The sequence below is a fragment of the Aethalodelphis obliquidens genome, unplaced genomic scaffold (assembly GCF_003676395.1).
Source record: "Aethalodelphis obliquidens isolate GAN/ISIS:26980383/991018 unplaced genomic scaffold, ASM367639v1 scaffold23, whole genome shotgun sequence".
NCBI lineage: Eukaryota > Metazoa > Chordata > Mammalia > Artiodactyla > Delphinidae > Aethalodelphis > Aethalodelphis obliquidens.
In genome coordinates, this window is record NW_020837967.1 from 20,246,878 (window position 1) to 20,268,894 (window position 22,017).

General features: G+C 44.3%; 1 protein-coding gene across 1 annotated transcript in view; it reads right to left on the reverse strand.

Moving 5' to 3' along the window:
- The window catches only part of FAM171A1 (family with sequence similarity 171 member A1), a 124,699-nt gene that overhangs the window by 11,169 nt on the left and 91,513 nt on the right, over nucleotides 1-22,017 (reverse strand). Inside the window, exon 5 of the mRNA XM_027121952.1 lies at nucleotides 18,298-18,474. Within this exon, the coding sequence (XP_026977753.1) occupies nucleotides 18,298-18,474 (177 nt within the window). The remainder of the gene's footprint in view (nucleotides 1-18,297; nucleotides 18,475-22,017) is intronic.

Below are 22,017 nucleotides of genomic sequence, written 5' to 3' on the forward strand. Positions count from 1 at the left end.
CTGCCACCTTCATTAACGGCGGCCACTGCCCAGGGAGGGTGGCTGGCTGTAAAGCGGGTGTGCCAGGAGCAGGCGGGCTGGCGGCCGTGTGCGTCTCTGTGCTGATGGAGCCCCGTGCTGCGTCCATTACTGGGACTCTTATGTGTGTGAAGGTGGGAGAGCGATCCCTCTAGCATCACCGAGGGATGAAATTCCGCAGTACTGAAATTTCTAGATCATCAGATTTCAAAGCATTTGAACTCTTTCTCTTTAATGGTACCTTTGTATTAAGAAAATTAAGAAATTAATATATAAAACGGATAAAAGACAAGCTTCTCGGGACTTCCCAGGTGGTGCAGTGGTTGGGAATCCACCTGCCAATGCAGGGGACATGGGTTCGAGCCCTGGTCCAGGAAGATCCCACATGCCACGGAGCAACTAAGCCCGTGAGCCACAACTACTGAGCCTGCGCTCTAGAGCCCATGCTCCGCAACAAGAGAAGCCACCGCAATGAGAAGCCCGCGCACCGCAACGAGGAGTCCCCTGCTGGCTGCAACTAGAGAAAGCCCGCACGCGGCAATGAAGACCCAATACAGCCAAAAATAAACAAATAAATTTATTTTTAAAAAAATTAAAAAAAAAAAGACAAGCTTCTCTGCAAACAAGTGACGAGAACCGCCCACCAAAACACGCCACACACCCCCCCCCCCCCCCCCCCCCCCGGCACAACCCCCAAGACATCTCCTGAACACGGTTTGGAAGCTATTCTTCTACAGAACTTGGGTCTTATTTGCCAAAGTTTGAAAAGGCAATTTTCTGTAATTCTAAAAAGTATCATTTACTCCTGCCTTATAAAGTTGAATATAATTTTGATGTTTTTCATGATAATACAGGGTCATGATTATGATCAACTGATGCTGGTCCTAAAATACTGATGTGCTTAGGTCCCTACTGAGGAACGAAGTTGTTTGCTCTTATGCTAAATACTCCCACCCACAAATGTGTTTTCCTCGCTCCTCCCCCCTCCCCTCCCCTCCCCCACCCTTCCTACACACTGTTATCAGCGGTTCTGTTATCAGCTCTGCTTCCTCACCACCAATGACCCCCAACTCCCCACCAGGGGCACCTACTACTGGGGACTAGATAACCCACCTGCAAAGACTGCATCTAGAATAAACTCCACAGGCAGCCACATGAGAGACAAATCCAGACGTGGAACAGAGATATGCTAAATCCAAGTTTCTTCAACACACATCCTCAGATAGGTTTTATTTTTTTCTTTTCTTTTTTTTTTTTTTTTTGCGGTACGCGGGCCTCTCTTGTGGCCTCTTCCGTTGCGGAGCACAGGCTCAGCGGCCATGGCTCACGGGCCCAGCCGCTCCACGGCATGTGGGATCCTCCCGGACCGGGGCACGAACCTGTGTCCCCTGCATCGGCAGGCGGACTCTCAACCACTGCGCCACCAGAGAAGCCCTCCTCAGATAGGTTTTTGTCTGAATTCTTATTCTCTAGAGTGAAACCCTGCACAATGGAAAGATTTTTCAAGGAGAAATACTTTGTTGAAAAACCGTCCTCATCTTTTTTTTTTTAATTATTATTTTTTTAAAGATTTGTTTATTACTCATTTATTTTATTTTTGGCTGTCTTGGGTCTTAGTTGCAGCACGCGAGATCTTTGTTGAGGCATGCAGGATCTTTTGCTGCGGCGCAGGATTCTCTGTAGTTGTGGCGTACAGGTTTTCTCTTCTCTAGCTGTGGTGCGCAGGCTCCAAGGCGCCCTGTAGTTTGCGGCACGTAGGCTCTCTAGTTGAGGCTCTTGAGCTTAGTAGTTGTGGCACGTGGGCTTAGTTGCCGCACAGCATGTGGGATCTTAGTTCCCTAACCAGGGATCGAACCCACGTCCCCTGCATTGTAAGGCGGATTCTCTACCACTGGACCACCAGGGAAGCCCCTGCCCTCATCTTTTGAAAGCGTGTTAGTTATGTATTCTGCTGGCAAGGTTCGTTGTGTGTATAAAGCACCACAAGATTTTAACTTGGAAGCTACATTTAACTGCAATGAGTATTACACACAATAATTGACAGGCTGAAAAAGACACGCCTTATGCTCGTCTGTAAGATCTGATGGAGTCTCTTAGCGATCACCAAGGGTGCCGTTTTCTTGCTTGGTTACCAAGCAGGAATGAAAGCAGCTTTTATTTGCAAAATATAAAGAACACTGAGTTCAAAATTTAAACAAATGTCTATTGAAAGGGAAAAGAACTCTAAAATATGAAAAAGGGCCAAAAATATAATGTCTAATTAGAATACAACTGATACGGATCAGATTTGCCTTGCTTTTTCTGCCTGGCTCACTTATTCTGCCCAGAAGCCCCTATTTTATCAGCTGCACGAGCTCATCTCAGCATTTGGTAACAAGCAGAAAAACCCTGTTAGGATGAGCACTACTGATTTTGAAAAGGAAACTATAAGTGAAAACCTGCCCTTTTACACATTGAAGCTGGCATCTTGCACCTTCGCCAATATACAGAGAAAGAAGTCATTGCTCTTATACCGGGACTTGTGACCATGCCACACCTCAGGACACCGGGCAGATAAAAGTCCAGTATGATCAAGGGCCGAATGAGTGCATAGACGACTTGCCTGGCCTAAGATAACCCCGCATGTGAATCCCAGCTTTGCCACTTTCCAGCTGTGTGACCCAAGGACACGCAGAGGATGGCCCAGCTGGGGGATGGCTGCTTCACACTTCCTTTGTCACATAAATAAATGGTCTCATAATTTAAGCACTTGTAGTTGGGGATTCTGCTACCCTGTGCAGCTAACATATCCTAACTGATGTATTTTTCCTGAAAGAGGCTGCAGTGAGTTCTACTAGGCCTGTACGCTGGGACATGAAGAAATGCCACAGCCACGCAGAAAACCGATCTCAAAAAAGTTCTATCAATTAAAAGGTGAATATTCACTCTGTGAAATAGAGCCATGTCTCTTCCTACGACTTAATGGTTCACTGTGAACTACTTGGGAACGTTCATGGCGAGAGGTGAGACATATATGCATGACACACGTGTGAATTTGGACAGTAGGAACCTCTGCTGTCCTGCCCTTCAGCTGTTGGTTTTGGCCAATGACTGTCTCCTCGCTTGGGCTGTGGTGACTTTGCTGAATGATCAGGATGGCGGGGGCATTAGTTCATTTGAGGGCAGTCCTCTTAAGGGGTATGTACCGCTCAGATCCACAGCGAACAGTTATTACTATTATTGCTACTTATAATCATAGGGGTTCCCCAGCTTCCGGAATATGCTGGATTTCTCTAGAAACCAGCACAGACTTATTTCCCAGGATTACCATCTGCATTATCTTAAGCTATAACCTCTACTATATTTTTCTACCAGATGTACGATTAGCAGTGTCAAGGTCTGAGCCTCTTTTATCACATGCTTTAACAAAACTTTAGTGGGACGAGATCACCCAGAAAAGTCCATCCGCCCTTAAGTCACATTAATCAGTAGAGCAGAAACAGCGACAGTGTCAATTTTTATGACATTGTGGAGTAGCCTTCTTTTTTTCCCAAATTAAAGTCTATGCCTTTGAATAGTTATGTTCCCTTTTTTGGAATTATTTTTTCATGAAGTCTGTGAGGAGGATACATTCCTTGTTAATTACACTGCTAAGTGTTTACCTGGTGGTCAATTACCTAACCATGCTTGTTAAAAGCAATGGAACTGAAGAGTGAAAGTCCTGTACAGATGGTTGCATTCCTGTAGCTTCCGGCAAGTACATTTCAGGACCCGTTTAAACAAGAATAAAATTAAGGGCAACACACTACAACCAATGACCTTCTGTTCAAAGCATAAAATCACAGATATAATCAATTATTAGAAATTAAAACAAGAAATGCATCTGTATTCAGCTACAACATGTTCCCTGGGTATTTTTAGGGTAAATTTTGAGGAATGGATTCTTAAAAATAAATTTAATCTAAGTGACTGATTTTTTTTTTTTCCCTTTCAGCTTTAGCTGAGCGATCACAAGACTTACTGAAACAAATTTTAGGAGAGAGCAGTAATGGGAAACCATAACGCTTCTGGCAGAGCTAGAGAAAGCGTATGCCTTAAATAGGTGGCCAAAAGTATCAGCATGCATAATAGCATTAATAAAATTTAATGAGAGAATTTTGAATTTACGATAGGTATGTATAAATTTCCAGAAAGCAGCATCGGAGAACTGGCTAATTAAGCCCATATGGAGAGAAATTTTGTTCATTACCCACTAAATCCAACATCCATCCTGCAATTACATGTCAGATGGGACTGGGTGGGGGACCCAGACCAGGACTCTGGGAGGCACAGCCACAAATCCCCAGCATTTAGAAAACCTGCTCAAAACGAAGGGTGGTGGAACAGAGAAGGCGACAAACATCTGGACAGATGCGGTCAGATGCTCTCAACCAGTGCTTGTTCAAGAGCTTGTGGCAGTGGAGATCTTGTTAAAATGCACATTCTGATCCAGTGGGTCTGGAGCAAAGCATGAGATCCTGCGGTTGGAACAATCTCCCCGTCCACAGACCACTCTTTGAGTAGCAAAGCTCTACATGGTTTGCACTTTTGTGGCGTGTGGCGACCCTTTCAGAAAACCCTAAGACCATTTCCCACAATGTTTCCGGGGTACACCAACTGGGTGGCCAGTACTCGAAGCAACTTCAGAAATATTTCTAATATATTCCAGAAATAATCTAGTCACTTGTCAGATTACCGACGGGGAGCTGACAAACACTTACTTATCTGAGTTTGTTCCAGATGCTTGAAGGGGCAGTGCCTCTCAGTGAACTGGCTGCTGTGGTTGTGGACAAATTGGTTCCAATCTTAAGACCTTTGCGTTGACCATTTTTTTTCTGCCCAGAATGTGCTGCCCCCCAAGACATTCCCATGTTAGACTCAGAGGTATCTCTGGGATCTCAGCTCAAGTATCACTCCTCCATAGGCTCTGACCAGCCAACCATTCTCCCCGACATCACCCTGCTTACCTGTCTTATAGCACTCATGCCAATGAAGTAATAAACTGGTGCATTGTCTGTCTCCTCCATTTGGAACAAAGACTTCATAATTACAGGGACCTTCCCTGGCTTGTTTTGTAATTGCTTTATCCCAAGAGCCTAGGACAGAGTAGAATCTGGCACAAAGAAGATGTTTACTATCTATCTGCTGTAATGAACGAATTGTTCAACTTTTAAAAAGAGAAGCCAATCCCTGGTGGCGCAGTGGTTGAGAGTCCGCCTGCCGATGCAGGGGACACGGGTTCGTGCCCCGGTCCAGGAAGATCCCACATGCCGCGGAGCGGCTGGGCCCGTGAGCCATGGCCGCTGAGCCTGTGCGTCCGGAGCCTGTGCTCCACAACGGGAGAGGCCACAACAGTGAGAGGCCCACGTACCGCAAAAAAAAAAAACAACAAAAAAGAGAAGCCAAGAACAGAATTCCTCAGGAAATCTTTCAATATTTAAATGTTGACAGTAAATTAAAACACAACAAACAAATAAATGCCCCTAAATCGACTGTATGGGCCAAACAAAACATCTGGGAATGGATTGTTGTTTTGTAAACCCAGATCCAGTCCATCATTCTATTAAGCCACATTAAGTCTTGGCACAGAAGCAGGAATGCACCAAAATCGGAGATTCTAGAACAGGAAGAGGATTTGAAGTCTGAAGGAAACCATGTTTTGTGTCTCCCCTTCTCCCTTCCCAGCATACTGTACATGTGTGCCAGGTACTTCCCTGTGCTGAATTTCGGCTTCTTTCTGATTAAGAAAGAATGTAGTCCCCCAACCTCTAGGGCTGCTTTGAGCACAGTGATGAAAAATGTTGGTTTATGGTCACACCTGTTTTGCTAATGAATAAGCTCAGCTGAGAATGGGTAGACAAAAAAAGGCTTTCCCCAAACGCTCCTATTTTTCTTCCCCTTCAATATAGGCGTATTTCAAACTGCCCACCATGTGAAATGGCGGGGCTGCCATGTACAACTCCACTGCGGGTCATAATGAGAGCCAGCAAGCACGCTTCTGCAGAAACCTCTAACGCAGCACATTCTATGTGGGCTGGGTTGGTTCGATGTGTGTGTTCTGTGTATGCATGTGCATGTGTGTTTATGCAAATAATTTTAAAGGGGTGATTCAAGAGAAGGGGTAAAAAGAACCACGATATTAAGAACTTAATACGTGCCTGGCAACGCGCTAGGTGCTTTATGTACATTATCTCAAGTCAAATTAAAAGGCAACACCTATTCTGAACTTTGAGTCATTTAGAAACAGGGAGACAGCAATGACATTCAAAATATGGGACAACTAGTAGAACAAGAGTACCAACCAATTAGACTGGATGTCCAGGCATACCAGCTACAAAGCAGCCTTCGCTGAGACTGGAAATTCCATTTAAAGACACTAAGACTTCACTGTACTTGTCTGTCTTGCTTATAACACGCTTTACCCAAAATGCACAAACTACATATGGGCTGTATAAGGGCAGTGATGATTATAATAAGGGCTAACATTTAGAGAGCACTTTCCCCAGTGCCAGGCACCACTGTAAGGGCTCTCCAGTCTCGACAGTTCTATGAGATGGGGATGATAGCTATTATTATGCCCATTTTATAGATGAGAAAACTGAGGCCCTGAGGGGCTAAAGGGCTTGCTCAAGATCCAGAGGAGCCATTGTTCATGTCCAGGCTGTCTCAATTGCTGGGCTACAGGCTACCTGTGTTCTATACACTCCTGCCAAATGCTGTACAACCAGTGCAATATTCAAATCAAAGATAATTTTACCTTTTAATTACCCATGCCAGTGGAGATCACTGAAAACAGGAGACATTTATAAAATATTTGGTTTTAAAATAAATGATGTGGCAGCTTTGCCTTCCTAGTTATTTTTCACCCAGGCTGATCTTAGAACGAGCATGTTAGATGCAGTGCTTAAAATCCAGGCCACGTGGTAGCAAAGCAAGGCAGCTCTGAGGCTTCCAGGTGGTGGGCAAGTCACTGGAGGATACACACTTGCCACAGATAATCCACAAAGTGAATATTCCGTAAGTGGTAATTAAGGGCTGACTATAACATGAGACATTTTCTTTTAGGAGGAACATAGATCTATACACTCTAATGCCGCAAAGCGGGCGACCATCATTTGTTACGCTTTCCAAAAACTGTTTCTGTGCAACTCAAGCATGGGAAGTTCTCATTCTATATAAAAGGATCCTTCAGAAGAATTAAGTCTCTAAGAATAGGGTTTCAAAACAAAAGCGGCCCTGAACCATTGCTACAATATACCTAATGTGATGGTGTTGTTTTCTAAAAATTCTCTTTTTTGTTGCTGTTGGGGCGTATGGCTACAAACACAAAAGGCTTAACAATTTTTAGGAATGGACTGGTGTTAGACAGTGTTTTTTGAGTTGCTAGGCAACATCAGAAAACAAATGTCCATGTTCTGAGATCATTCTGCACTTGGTCTCCCCACGGACAGCCCACATGTTCCGTGGCCGGACTCCGTTCCACTTGGTCAGCAGGGGTGGAATATCCCAACTGTGATGCTGATGGTCCGGAGTGGTCAAAAGACACCAATCTGTGTCTGAAAAACAGATCACAGTTTGTTGGCCACCTGGCAGTCAAGATCTGTGGCCAAAGTTTTCGCCGGACCGGTATCGTTTGGACCGGTATCGTTTATCCAAATGAAGTCCTCCACCTTCAGGGTTCTTTTTGATTTGTTACATCACTTCAGTCAGCTTTCTCTGCAGGTACATTATCTTTTTCTCCCCTCCTATATCTAAAGGAAGCCCAATTCACTTTTATGGGCAATTTTAACATCTGGGAACATAGAGACTCTTCCTGAGAATTCTTTCTTTGTTTCTAACAAATCACCTTCATCCTCAGAAGACCCATTTCAGATCATCTTTCTCAAGGATATACTGACATTGTACTTTGACAGGTAAGTCTGCTTCCTTCTTTGTTTGATTCCATTAACTATTGAGTCTGTTCTTTTTGAAAAAAAAATTATAAAGATGATACACATGGTTCTACAATTAACATCACACATGTAAATACATACTGAACTGTTAGAAACATGAACTCCCTTCTTTTGTTCTAACTTTTGCCCACCCGATGCACTACAGTTCATTCTTGTAATTCAATCACTACACCTCTGCATGGCAATATGTCACCTCCTATGTAAGACGCATGGCTCATGAGAGAGAAAAAGACACACCAGTAGTACTATTTTCATTTTCTTAAAGTGACAAACAGAATTTAGTGCTTTAAGAACTCCCATCCCTCTCTCCCCCCGAAGAACAATGAAATGGAACAAAATCTTAGATCTGTATTTTAAATCAAGCTCCACCTTCAAGGGCAGGCTGGCCATGACTTACCTAAAAGGGCTAGTTCAGTGAGCACAGCATCAGCAGTAATGCTCATCACCTACGCAGAGATGAATCCACTACAGGCCAATTATGAGCGGGTATTGCTGAGGGCCCGATACGTGTGCACCATACGTGATAAGAAGCTGGTTCAGTAACCACCATTTCTATAGCAACGCACACCACTCTGCAGGCTGCATTCTGGGAAGGCAGTTAAAACTGGATCCTGCAATGTAGCTTCGCTTGGAATCTGCTTTTATTTCTGTCACCTCATTAGAATGAGAGTCTTCAAGCCACATAACTTATTGTGAAACAGCAGAAACTTATTGCATAGAGGATCTTAAATCGTGATTTCTCTGCCACTCAAGGTCAGTCAGTCACTTTCAATTCAAACCACTGACCTGGTTTGCTTATTCATAAGTGACCATTCCCCAGGGCACCACCCAGGACATGGACAGCCATCTGTTGTCCCAGTTACAGGCTGAAGAGAGTAAATGCCTGTGAAGCTGAGCTGACACGCCATCTCGTACTGTCCAGAAAGCCTCAGCTAAGGTGCATTCACCATGACCCACAAAACTGCACCTGCTAGACTCGGGGAGGAGAGCTGCTTCTTTCAAAGGTCAAACTGGCCCCTGAACGTGACCGACAAGGTCACTTTATCCCACCCCCTCAGACACGCCTGGACACCCAGGCCCCAGGCACTGGCACTGTACAACTTTTCAAAAGAGACAGCGCCTTTAGAAGATCTAGGTTAAAAAATCTGGTAATTCCTCAAAGGAAAAGACTTACACTCACTAAGCAGAGGCCTCCCTCGCACCATAAATCCAGTGGCATTTTAACACGGTAGCGTCAGCAAAATCAGCACTGCCCATCAATGTGGCAAAAGTTTCGATTCTAATATGTGCAAGTCAGGCTTCTTAAAAAATCATTTTTCTGAGAGTGCATACGATAATCAGCCAGTGCATACCGCTGTAACACACGAAACAAAATCCAACTTTACTTACGTTCTAGGAGACTGTTAATCTGTTAGGTCACCCTCGGATGAACACGTGGGTTAAAATATAGAGATGCTCATTATTATAATGGGAAATTCTTTGCCTGTTCCCCCCACCACCCCCCAAAAAAAACAACTGTGGCCGTTAAAAAAAAAAAAGAAAAAGAAAACTGTGATAAATGATAGCACCAAATACTGATCCTCTCTAATGGTGCTGGAGAGGGTGTGGAGAAAAGGGAACCCTCCTGCACTGCTGGTGGGAATATAAATTGATACAGCCACTATGGAGAACAGTATGGAGGGTCCTCAAAAAACTAAATATAGATAGAGTTGCCATATGACCCAGCAATCCCACTCCTGGGCATATATCCTGAGAAACCTGTAATTCAGAAAGATACATGCACCCTATGTTCACTGCAGCACTATTCACAATAGCCAAGACATGGGAACAACCTAAATGTCCATCAACAGAGGGATGGATAAAGAAGATGTAGTGTGTGTGTGTGTGTATATATATATATATATATATATATATATGTATGAATGTATATATATATATACACATATATGCGTCTGTGTATATATATACATACATACATATATACACACATACATACATATATACACACACACAATGGACTATTACTCAGCCATAAAAAAAGAATGAAATAATGCCATTTGCAGCAACATGGATGGACCCAGAGATTATCATACTAAGTGAAGAAAGCCAAACAGAGAAAGACAAATACCATATGATATCACAGATATGTGACATCTAAAAAGAAAAAAGAAAAGAAGTACCTCTACATTTCTCTCATGAGTAAACTTTCAGTTATCCAGCAGTCAGGAATGAAAGTATTTGAGTTAGCATTAAAATGTGGATTTATTTTTCAAATAGAAGTCCCATGGAACTTAAAAAGAATTTCATTTTTCTTTAAGAGTTTGAAATCGTGCCCTATAACCAAGGTATTATCACTGAGCATCAGCTGTCCCTCGGGGCCAAATGCTGGAAGGCTGGCTGGATAACAGTACAGAGAGACTGTGACTGAATCAGGCACGCTGTTCGGCCCTGCAGATGGAGAATACACTTGCATTTTAGTAAGAGCTTCCCTGTTGAATGTATCTCAGATCAGAGGGTCACAAACATGTTCTGTAATAGTCCAGGTAGCAAATATTTTTCAGTTTGCGAGAACATACACTCTCTGCTGCAATTATTCAAACTCTGCTGGTGTAGGAAAAACACTCACAGACCACAAATGAACCAACAGGCACGGTTGGGTTCCCATGTCTTATTCCATTTGGGTTGCTGTAATAAAATAAACTGGGTGGCTTACAAGCAACAGAAATTCACTTCTCACAGTTCTGGAAGATGGGAAGTCCAAGATCAAGGTGCCGGTTGATTCAGTGTCCACAGAGAGCCTGTATCATTGATTCACGGATGATGCCTTCTTGCTGTGTCCTCACATGTGGAAGGCGGGGGAAAGTTGTCTGGGGCCCCTGTTATAAGGGCACTAATCCCATTCAAGAGACCTCCACCCTCATCATCTCATCAACTCCAAAGGCCCAACCTCCAAATACTAATGGCTTTGGGGGTTAGGATGTCAACATGCAAATTTTGTGGGGGGGGGAATACAAACATTCAGTCCACAGCACCCAATAAAAATTGATTCAGGGATGCTTACTTTTCATCTAACTTTCATGTGTCATGAGATACTCTTCTTCTTTTGATTCTTTCTTCAAACATTTAAAAATGCAAAAACCAGACTTCCCTGGTGTTGCAGTGGTTAAGAATCTGCCTGCCAACGCAGGGGACACGGTTCGATCCCTGGTCCAGGAAGATCCCACATGGTGCATAGCAACTAAGCCCGTGAGCCACGACTACTGAGCCTGTGCTCTAGAGCCCGCAAGCCACAACTACTGAGCCCGCGTGCCACAACTACTGAAGCCCGCATGCCTAGAGCCCGTGCTCTGCAACAAGAGAAGCCACCACAGTGAGAAGCCCGCACACTGCAACGAAGAGTGGCTCCCACTCACGCAACTAGAGAAAGCCCGCGCCCAGCAACGAAGGCCCAATGCAGCCATAAATCAGTCAATCAATCAATCAATCAATCAATCAAAATATATAAAATAAATAAATAAAAATGTAAAAACCATTCTTAGCTTTCAGGCCGTAGTTTGGCGATACTTAATTAGACGAAAAATTCTTAATGGATTCATGAATTGCTATTTCTGGCTGTTAAACATTTTGAAATTGCAATTACTTTGATATACCTCAAAAGTAGATAATTAAAGTGCTAAACTGGTTAGAAGTGATTATCATATTTGACTTAATCATAAATAGCAGATAATTAGTAAATAGTAAGTGCTATGTGCTTAAGATGTGTTCCTATTTTTTTTTCTGATCTTATAATACACTCTTGGAACTTTTCATTTAACTGCAATAATTTAATTTCTACCTGAATAATGAAATTATTGATTACACATAACAGAAAACCCCTTATGAAATATGTAGGCTTCTACTGAGTTTAGTGAGTTAAAGAACATATGGTTTCTTTGAAATGTCCATCCAATCTTAAAGTTTTAGAAAACATATTTTAATTCATTTGATCGTTTCTGAATGACTATCCAAATGTTGGCTTTTCTCTGCACACATACAATCTGTTAGAGCCAGGAATTGGCAGTTACATTTTTCACTGTAGATGCTAAGTTAAAAAAGACCATTTAAGTGGGAAGAGATCAACGACACAATGGAGATTCTCAATGACAAAAGGAATAATGCCACGGGGATTATTTCCAGAGAGGAAGTAGAAAATTGGATAACTTATATTTCAGAGTCTTTATAACACTGCACATTTCTTTGTTTTCACTGACTTCTATAGTATATTAATTTCCTTTTGCGCCTGTGATAAATTACCACAAACTTAGGGGCTTAAAACAACACAAATTTATTCCGTTATTGCTCTAGAGGTCAGCAGTCTGAAATCAGTTTCACTGGGCTAAAGTCAGGGTATCAGTAGGGCTGGTTCTTTCTGGAGACTCTGAATGAAGAATCCATTTCTGTGCCTTTTTCAGCTTCTCAAGGCTGCCTCTGTTCCTTCGCTTGTGGCCCCTTCCTCCATTTTCAAAGTGCATCCTTCCAATTGCTGCTTCCGTCATTACGTTGCCATCTCCTCTGATTCTGATTCCTCCTGCACCCTGCTTATACAGACCGTTGTGATTACAGTGGGCCCACGAGGATAATCCGAGAGAATTTCCCCATCTCAAGATTCATAACTGAATCACGTCTGCAAAGTCCCTCTATCATATAAGGTCATATTCACAGGGTCCAGGGATTATGATGTGGAGATATTCAGGGGGGGCATTATTCAGTCGGCCATAGATATCAAAAAAAATTTTTTTATATAAACTTTTGTTGTTTGTGAGCTGTATACAAAATAAACCAATGAGAGCAAGGATGCTGCTTCTCTAGACCTGTGCCATATTGTTATGACATATCTGTGTACGACTCTCTAGTGAAAGCATCACTGTATTAGGAATACAGCCTTTTATACTCCAGCCTTATTTATCTATATTCAACTATATACATTCAAAAATGAAGAGGCAGGAAGGAGTAGAATCATAGCAGCAGGGTTGGAAGCTCCAGGATGGAGAAAATCCAATATAACTGCTGTCTCTCTAGACAAGCGCTCAAAGCACCGTTCTTTCATTAAACATATATATACACAGATATGTAAAGGTAAATTCTGTGTATAGAGTCATCTTTTTTTTTTAATTGGAGTATAATTGCTTTACAATGTTGTGTTAGTTTCTGCTGTACAATGAAGTGAATCAGCTACAGGTACACATATATCCCCTCCCTCTTGGACTTCCCTCCCACCCCCTCCCCCCATTCCACCCATCTAGGTCATTACAGAGCACGGAGCTGAGCTTCCTATGTTTTATAACATGTTCCCACTGGCTGTCTATCTTAACGCACGGTAGTATGTATATGTCAATCCCCATCTCCCAGTTCATCCCACCCTCCCTTCCCCCACTGTGTCCACATGTCTATTCTCTAAGTACCAGTGTTACATTGTAATATCTTAAACCGCCTCTAAGTACCAGTGTTACATTGTAATATCTTAAACCGCCTTGAATCTTAGAACACATAAAAGCTCCCCATCTGATTCAATCATTTAGCAAACATTCTGCTTAGACACCTAGCAACTGCCAGGGACTGTGTGTGATCATGAAGACTCAAAGATGAGGAAGACTCAGTGAGGACACAGATAATAACTGAGACACTGCAAGGCCATGTCTTCACAGACTTCTAGTGCCGCTGCTGAATGGACAACATGCTCGAGAGAAACCAAACTACTGTTCAGCACACGGAGAAAGGGATTTCAGAGGAGAGGTCCTGCTCACACAATGTGACAAGTGATGAGGGAGACCCAGGCGCATCCAGGGAACGGCAAACGGTTTGGTGTGGGAGTGATGGAGGGTGTGCAGGGAACAGAGGCTGGGAGTGAGCTGGAGAGCTAGGCAGGGACCAGCTCTGCAGAGATCTGTGTGCCGTGCCAACGAGCGTGGACAGCCTCACGATGAGTACCTCTGAGATGTTCTCATGTGGGAAAGGGGTCTGTGCTTCTGAAAGACAGCCCAAGCAGCAACCCAGAAGTCCTGGTGGAGGGAAGGAGAGAGGAAGACAGGCAGACGGCTGCAGGAATTGGCCAGAAAAGAGGGAAGAGTCTGCACCCAGACAGAGGTAACCAGAGAAGGAGAGGAGAAGGTAGGTTGGAGAAACGCTGATTTGACATCAACATGACCTTGCAAGGGAGCTGACGTGGCTGCCGGTGGGGCAGGGAGGTGAAGCAAAAGAGTAAATGGGGGATAAGTCGGGGGTTTCTACTTGGATGGTCTGGTGGATGGCACCCTTAACCAAGAGAGGAAACACAGAAATGAACAGGGGTAGGGGTTGAAGTGAAGCGAGTCAGTGGGTCCGTGTCAAGCACGTGAATCTGAGTTTCCTGCAGGACGTCCGAAGATGGAGGCCTAACGGACAGTCAGGAACACAGATCAGAGAGCAGACGTGGTTGCACGGGGTGGCTGTGGGAGTGTGAGAGGCAGGTGGATGTCCCAGCGACTGCATGTAAAGGAAGTCAGGAGCTGGGCGTGGGGCAGAGCCCATATGACAGGAGACGAGGACCCCAGGGACACTGAGTCACAGAGCCGACGGAGGCGGGCCTTCCTCTCTAGAGGAAGGAAACCCTCCGATGCTGCAGACACGTCCAAGGGGATGAGGAGGTCACCTGATTCCACCATCAGGCAGCTGCTGCTTAACTTCATGACTGTGGTTTCAGGAGAGCGGAAGGTAGAAGCGGGACTGCAGTGGGTTGAGAAGTGGAAGCAGCACATGGAGAACAGCCCTTCAAGAGATCTGGGCTGGGGCTTCCCTGGTGGCGCAGTGGTTGGGAGTCCGCCTGCCGATGCAGGGGACACGGGTTCGTGCCCCGGTCCGAGAAGATCCCACATGCCGCGGAGCAGCTGGGCCCGTCAGCCATGGCCGCTGAGCCTGCGCGTCCGGAGGCTGTGCTCCACAACGGGAGACGCCGCAACAGTGAGAGGCCCACGTACCGCAAAAAACAAAAAGAGATCTGGGCTAACGGGAATCTGGGAAAGTGGTTTAGAGGTCACAGTTCGAGAAACACTTCTGCAGAGGAGGGGAGACCTTAGTTCCCTGAATAAACTCTTTGGGTGTACCATGTACCAGGCACTGAACTGAGCTTCTTACAAATATTAACTCATTTATTCCTTGGGGTGCTTAATTTGATGTGTCAACTTGGCTAGGTCACAGCACCCAGATATTTGATCAAACGCGCCTGGAGGTTGCTGTGAAGGTATTTTAAAGATGAGATTAACAATTAAATCAGTAGACTGAGTAAAGCAGATTACGCTTCCTGTAGGTGGGCCTCATCTAATCAGTTGAAGGCCTCAAGCAAAGGCTGACCTCCTCCAAGGAAGAGGAAATTCTGCCAGCACATGGCCCTTCGGATCCAAACTGCAACATCAACTCTTCTCTGGGTCTCCAGTCTGCTGGGCCACTGCAGATTTTGAACTTGCCAGCCTCTTCAAGTGCATAAGCCAATACTGTAAAATAAATCTCTCTCCCCTTCTCTCTCTCTCTCACACACACACACACGCACACACACACATCCTACTGGTTCTGTTTCTCTGGAGAACTCTGACTGATAAACATACTCTTCATAACAGCACTAGGTATTGATACTATTATTATCCCCATCTCACAGTTGAGCAAACTATGGCACAGAGAGGTTAAACAACTTGGCCAGGGCCACACAGCTGATGGCCAGCAGAGCTGGAATTCCAATCCACTGTGCCTCAGTGTTGCTGCTCTTAACCACATGCTCTACTTCAGAGCACTGCCCTGGCACGTTGGGGCCCAACCTGGACGGACAACGTGAGCGGAAGACTGTACAAGGGACGGAGAGCCTCGATCAATGTGCGTCCTGTACAAGTGAGGAAACAGGACAGGTGATTCGCCCAAGGTAGGCCTTAGAGTTTTCCAAGTGGCAGATCCAGGGTTTCAGAAGGCCAAGTGCAAGCTTTCCCCTCTCCTTCCTACTTTCTTTCCCTGCTTTGTTATCCACGTCCTTTCCTCCCTTCAGAATTCCCGTCTTCCCCAGGGGTTCCCTCAAGTCCCTTTCTCCCGGAGCCCAGGGCTCCTTACATCCTGATCAGGACCATGTGCCTCAAGAAGTCACCAAGCCGTGGAGAACACACGCCAATGACAAAGTGCCCACATGACCCAGTGCCGCATGTCCACGCAGCAGCGCGATCCTTCTAACAACATCAAGTTCGGTGCATCTGGTAAAGCCAATGAATTCCACACAAATAATTATGTGGTCTGTTAGTAACCGGAAAACAAAACAAAACAAACCCCAACTCCCCCCCAAACTCCAGAAAGCCCAACAAGCATTTATTTCCAAATATAAATTCCTAGAACTAGAATTTGACTACTCAAGGAATTAGGTGTCTTTGAAAATACATTTGACACCAAAAATCTCCCAAGAATTTTTATGCGTGGTCTAACAGTTTAAAACTCTGAATGGGGTTATTTGAAAACCGGTCTTTTCAAGTTTGACTTTCAAGTCTGGGATTCAGAACCAACAGGGTATAGGGACCAATGTGCTGTCCAAACCCGAAACACAAGCACGTACTTCTTCCCACATTCTTACTACGAATGTCAACTGTAAAACCTACTGGAGGAAAATTTGGAAATATGTATTAAAAGCTTTAGAATTTTGTACTTTTTGAAGTCAGCAATTCCACTTCTTCTAAAATTTTATCCTGAGAAAACAATCATGGTCGTGTATAAAGATTTTGCTACGAAGATATGTATCACAACGTTGGTAAGAAGAGTAATTTTTTTTCTAACTTAGGGGATTGAGCAACTGAATTACGACATAAACATATAAGGGAATACCATGCAATCTTAATATTGACATTGCAGAATAACGGCTGCTATGGAAAAATAATGCTAGGGAAAGATGTTCATGACATACAAATGGTTTTCAAAGGCAAGTTATAAAACAGTACATAGCGTATAATCCCCTTTCTGTTAAATGTGTATTTTTGGAAGGCAGTCCCTAAGAGGGCCCAGTGACCCCCCCCCCCACTCCTGGTGTTCACACACCTGTGTGGTCCACCTCATACTGTACCAGCATCGGGCTCTGCGACCACCAGCATATGGAGAGAAGGGAGCGGAGGCCACTTTGACCTTAGGTGATAAAAGACGGTGACTTCCATTTTGCCCATGTGTGCTTTTATACTTTCTGTTTATTTGTAAATTTCTCTTGGGTCACTTGCTCTATTGGAAGCTAGCTGTCACGCTGCAAGTGGCCCTGTCGGGACGCCCACGTGGCAAAGGCACTGAAGCCTCTGGCCATCAGCCAGAGAGGAGCTGGGGCCTGAAAGCGTGCGTGCAGCCCCTGTTGAACCCTGAGATGAACTGGTTGACAGTCTGACTGCAACTTTATCTAGAGACCCTGACCCAGAGCCACCCAGCTAGGCTGTGCCCGGGTTCCTGACTCTCCAAAACTGTGAGACAACAGATGTTCACTGTTGTTTAAAGCTACGAGTTTTAGGGCCATCTGTTACGTAGCAAAAGATAACTAATACATACATCCATAGTGCAATGGCTGGAAGGAAATACAGGCTCACTTTGGAGATGCTGTGGGTTTGGTTCCAGACCTGCTGCAATATATCAAACATCGCAATAAAGCAAGTCATGTGAATTTTTCGTTTCCCGGTGCATTAAAAATTATGTTACACTATACTGTAGTCAATTAAGTATGCAATAGCATTATGCCTAAGAAACCAATGTACATATTTTAACTAAAAAATACTTTACTGCTAAAAAATGCTCACCATCATCTGACAACACAGGGTTGCCACAAATGTTCTATTTGTATAAAACGCAGTATCTGTGAAGTGCAGTAAAACAAAGTGCAACAGAACGGGGTCTGCCTGTAATCCAAAATACCGTTAGTGGGTTTCTCTACATGTGGGATCATGGGTAATTTTTATTTTCTTTTTTTTGGTACAATATTGGCAATGTGTTTTTCTTTTTTCAGAACACAGGGCCAAGAGAGATCATGTGACCATCTAAAGACTAAAAGGATAAAGGTTAGGAGAGCCAATTTAGTTCTAATAACCTTTAAAGATTCTTTTCAAGCAAATTAGCTTAAATGTGAAAAAAACCCCACGTGCAAAGAGCGTGTAAGACTTACCCACTAGAAGCCATGCAAGGCACCATAAACAGCAGCATTCAATAATTTCAAGGAAAAGGAACTTGCACAGGCTTCTTAAAAGGGAAATCAGACAGTAACGGAGTTATCTGTAGCCGATCGCTCGCACAGGAGCCTGCTTACCTAGCTTCTGGTCAAACCGCCACGCTGTGACATAGGCATTGTGCCTCAGACTGCTCTGCGTGGCCAGGGGCACGGTGACATAAATGGGGCCATCCACCAGCACCGGTGTTCCATCGTTGCTGAGCAAGTGCACACTGACGGCTGTGACGGGGGTCAGGTCGTACCTGGTGCCGTTTCCTGGAAGCAAGAGACATTCTCCATCACGTGCACACACAGGACTTACATGGGGCTGCAGAAACTGTTCATAGAGAAATATCATAGCTACCATCTACTGAGGACTGGGCCTCCTATAAGCCAGGGACTCTGTTCAGCATCTTACACACATAATCCTCACCACGACATTCTAAGGTAGGTCAAATTCCCATCTCACACATAAACAAACTGAGGCTCAGAGAGGGTAGTCATAAGAGCTGGTCTTCGGATATAGGCCAGTTTGAATCTGCAAACCTGATCCAAGCTTGGGTTTGCAGATTCTAACCACCGTGCTGTGCTTTCAAAAAGGGCCTCAAGGGACTTCCCTGGTGGTCCAGTGGTTAAGACTCTGAACTCCCAATGCAGGAGCAGCGGGTTCGATCCCTGGCCGGGGAACTAAGATCCCGCAGGCTGCGCCCCTCCCCCCAAAAACAAGGGCCTCAAAAGAGAAGGGATTGTCTATAATGGGAGAAGAGGTGTGTGTGGAAATCCCTGAAATCAACATCTATAACAAAGCGAGCACTGCACACATGTTAATTACTGGGCAGGTTACCATAGTGGAACCAAATGATTTAAATCAGAGACTGCTGAAAAAAAAAAAGGAGTGAATTTCTTCAAGGAGTACTTCAAAATATTAACTTACTGCTACGAAAAGTACACGATTGAAAACTTGGATCTGAAATATTTATGAGTTATTTTGGTTGCCATTGTTATTTTGATCTGTTTAAAAGGAATTTAATATACCAATTATTTTGCATTAGAGGCCTTTTATCCAAGCCAATGCTTTAATGACTGTCTACAGATAAACTGGGGAATGCTTCTGAGAGCAATATTATATTTATACAGTTAAGCGGTCCATGTGAGAAGAATTTTTCTCCAGTGAAATATAATATATCATACAAAATGTATTCGGTCATAATTTAAAATCTTCCCTTGAACACGATGAAAACACACTGATAGAAAAATGTAAGCTACCTTAGAACACCATTTACAGGATTTCTTAGTAAGCTACTTATATGCTCACCTACCTATCAACTAACTACCCAAGCTAATGCAAACCTCCAATGAGGACTAAATTTAAACATTTAAAACAAATCTGGTGAATTTTAGAGTCTGAACAACCAGTGGGAGCTAAACCCTTTGTAGAGCAATCTCTATACGGCTAATGTTAGCACTATCTTTTATGATTCATGCCCATCTCTGTTTTCCAGTGAAGGGAAAGGCATGGAAATGAGGATTTCATCCAAAGGTCCACGTTGGAAGCATAGATTCAAGTTCTGAAATCTTTTTATCCTGTGGCCATTTCACTTTAGGGTGAAGAAAAACCAAAGCACAGAATTTACCATCTTTCTGGTCCAACTACCTTGTGGACAGAGGACCTAAATGGGTCCATTGCCCAAAGGCAACACAGAAGCAAAGCCAGGTCTCCAATGTACCTCTCTAGGCTCTGGTAGACTCTCTAGATGAGACAGGACTTAAAACAAAGAGAGATTAAGTAAGTTACTAGACCTTACATAAACAATTTAAAGATAATGTTTTCAATCAGGAAGCCCTGCTTCTTTCATCAAACCCGAGGTAGGAAGTCTGCCCGGGGAAGCTGCAGGTAGAGCAGAAAGGTGCTCCAGACCCATCACCCTTTCGTCCCACTTAACACTGCCTCCTGATTCCCAGAGATGGTATCCCCGTGGTCCCCACTCATCCCCTTTCGAGACTTCCTTCCTATAATCTTGCACATCCCTGGCCCAGGAAGCCAGGGTCCCAGTATCAGACCCGCCACCGACTACTCATGTGGCCTCTGGCGAGTTACTTCTCTTGCTCCGGGGTCTGTTTTTCTCACCTGCAAAACTAAGGAGGTTGGACTAGATACTTTCCTGCGAGGCTACAGAAAGGAACGAACTCGACTATAAACTTTCAGAAGTAAGAACGGCACTGCAGAGAGGGGCATATTCCTTTAAAGCAACATGCCCTAGGTGCATGTGCTTTATGTTCTTTAAAATGTTCTCTGTTAGAAGACATCACAGGCAATTATACCTGCTCTCCTGAGGCCTCTTGCCTCTCTCACTGCTTCCACTCCATGCCTTCCAGATGACAGTCTACCCTCCCACTTTCTTTATTCTGGACATACTTTGAAGGGCTACACTGTTTTCCTTCCAGCCCTCGTTATTAGACGGCAACACAACACTGAGTTCTCCATATAAGGAGTCTCTCCTTCCTGTTCGTCTTGATGTTACCTGACTCCCATCATGTCCGAAGAAAGACAGGTGTCTGTCAGGCAAAAGCAGCAACAATGGACCAAGCTAGGAGGCCCCCAATTCATCACTTAGAACAAGAGGGGTTTTGCTCGGATAGCATCTCCGGTTCTGTTTGGCTTTGGACATCAGTCATACTACTGACTCCTCTGCTTTCTTGGATCTGCGAGCAGAAGTAATTTCTTGAAAACCCCTCGGGAGCATCACGGAACAGGTCTGCGCTTTCTTGGCAACCACAGGGGAGAGCGTATGAGGGTGCACGGGAACGAGCAAGTGAGGAAGGGACTGAAACCTCCACATGGCTGCGTTTCTCTGTCTACAACTCTGGATCCCTCCAAAGGGGGGAAATAAACAACCCCCCTTAGGACACGGCGGGGAAACCAGCCTCTTTCCAACTGCATTTGTGGCCTCTGTTTATTTTGCTGAATTCTGGTGATAACCTGTCACCTCACACGGGTTTGTGTGGTCCAGGCTCTCACACTAAGTTGAAATCTGTTAGATGCGGTTTATGAAACGGGAGGCCAACGTGGGGCAGAAGAGAATCCCTAGTTGATGGGCTGCTGGGGTGCTAGGCAGACACCACGCTGCCCTTCCTTGGCAGGAGGTCTGATGCTTCCTAGGTCAACTGGCCAGTTATTTCAGTGGAAAACAAATTGAATGTAACCTTCCAAAGACCTTCTCTCTTCCGTCTGAAATAAGAGAGTGATTTTAAAATAAAACAAACTCCTCTAAAATCAATAGTCCTCGGTCTTCTCTATCTTACTGTCATCTCGGATTTCATAATTTATTCAAGAGCTCTTGGAATTGGGGCACAGAAAAAAACTGAATGAGCTCCAAGGAACGAGGCTGTTCTTCCAACTCGGGGCTTTATGATGGAGGCTGAATGGAGGTTTCACGATGGCCTCGGATTATCCTGTTCCCCGAAACACTACTTTGCTCCCAGGCCTGTCCATTTAAATGAAAAGTCAACTTTTTTCTTCCCAATAATATTCACTTAAGATGACCACCATGCAACTTTTCTGGTGGTCAGTGACTGACATATTCATTGCATCATTATCATGCAAAAATTCAAGGAAGAAGAAACGTTTCTCCAAACGGGTATCGCAGAGGGAAGAAAAGCAGGTAACTAATCACCACGTGAGCTTGATCTGTAACCAGACGTTTATTAACATTCTATAAAGCGGATCAGATGTGGCAGGTATAAAAAGCTTTTGCAGAATGATCCGTTTCTGTAAAGCACTAGACAATTAAGTGAAATTCAATCAAAGCGACCCTGGGA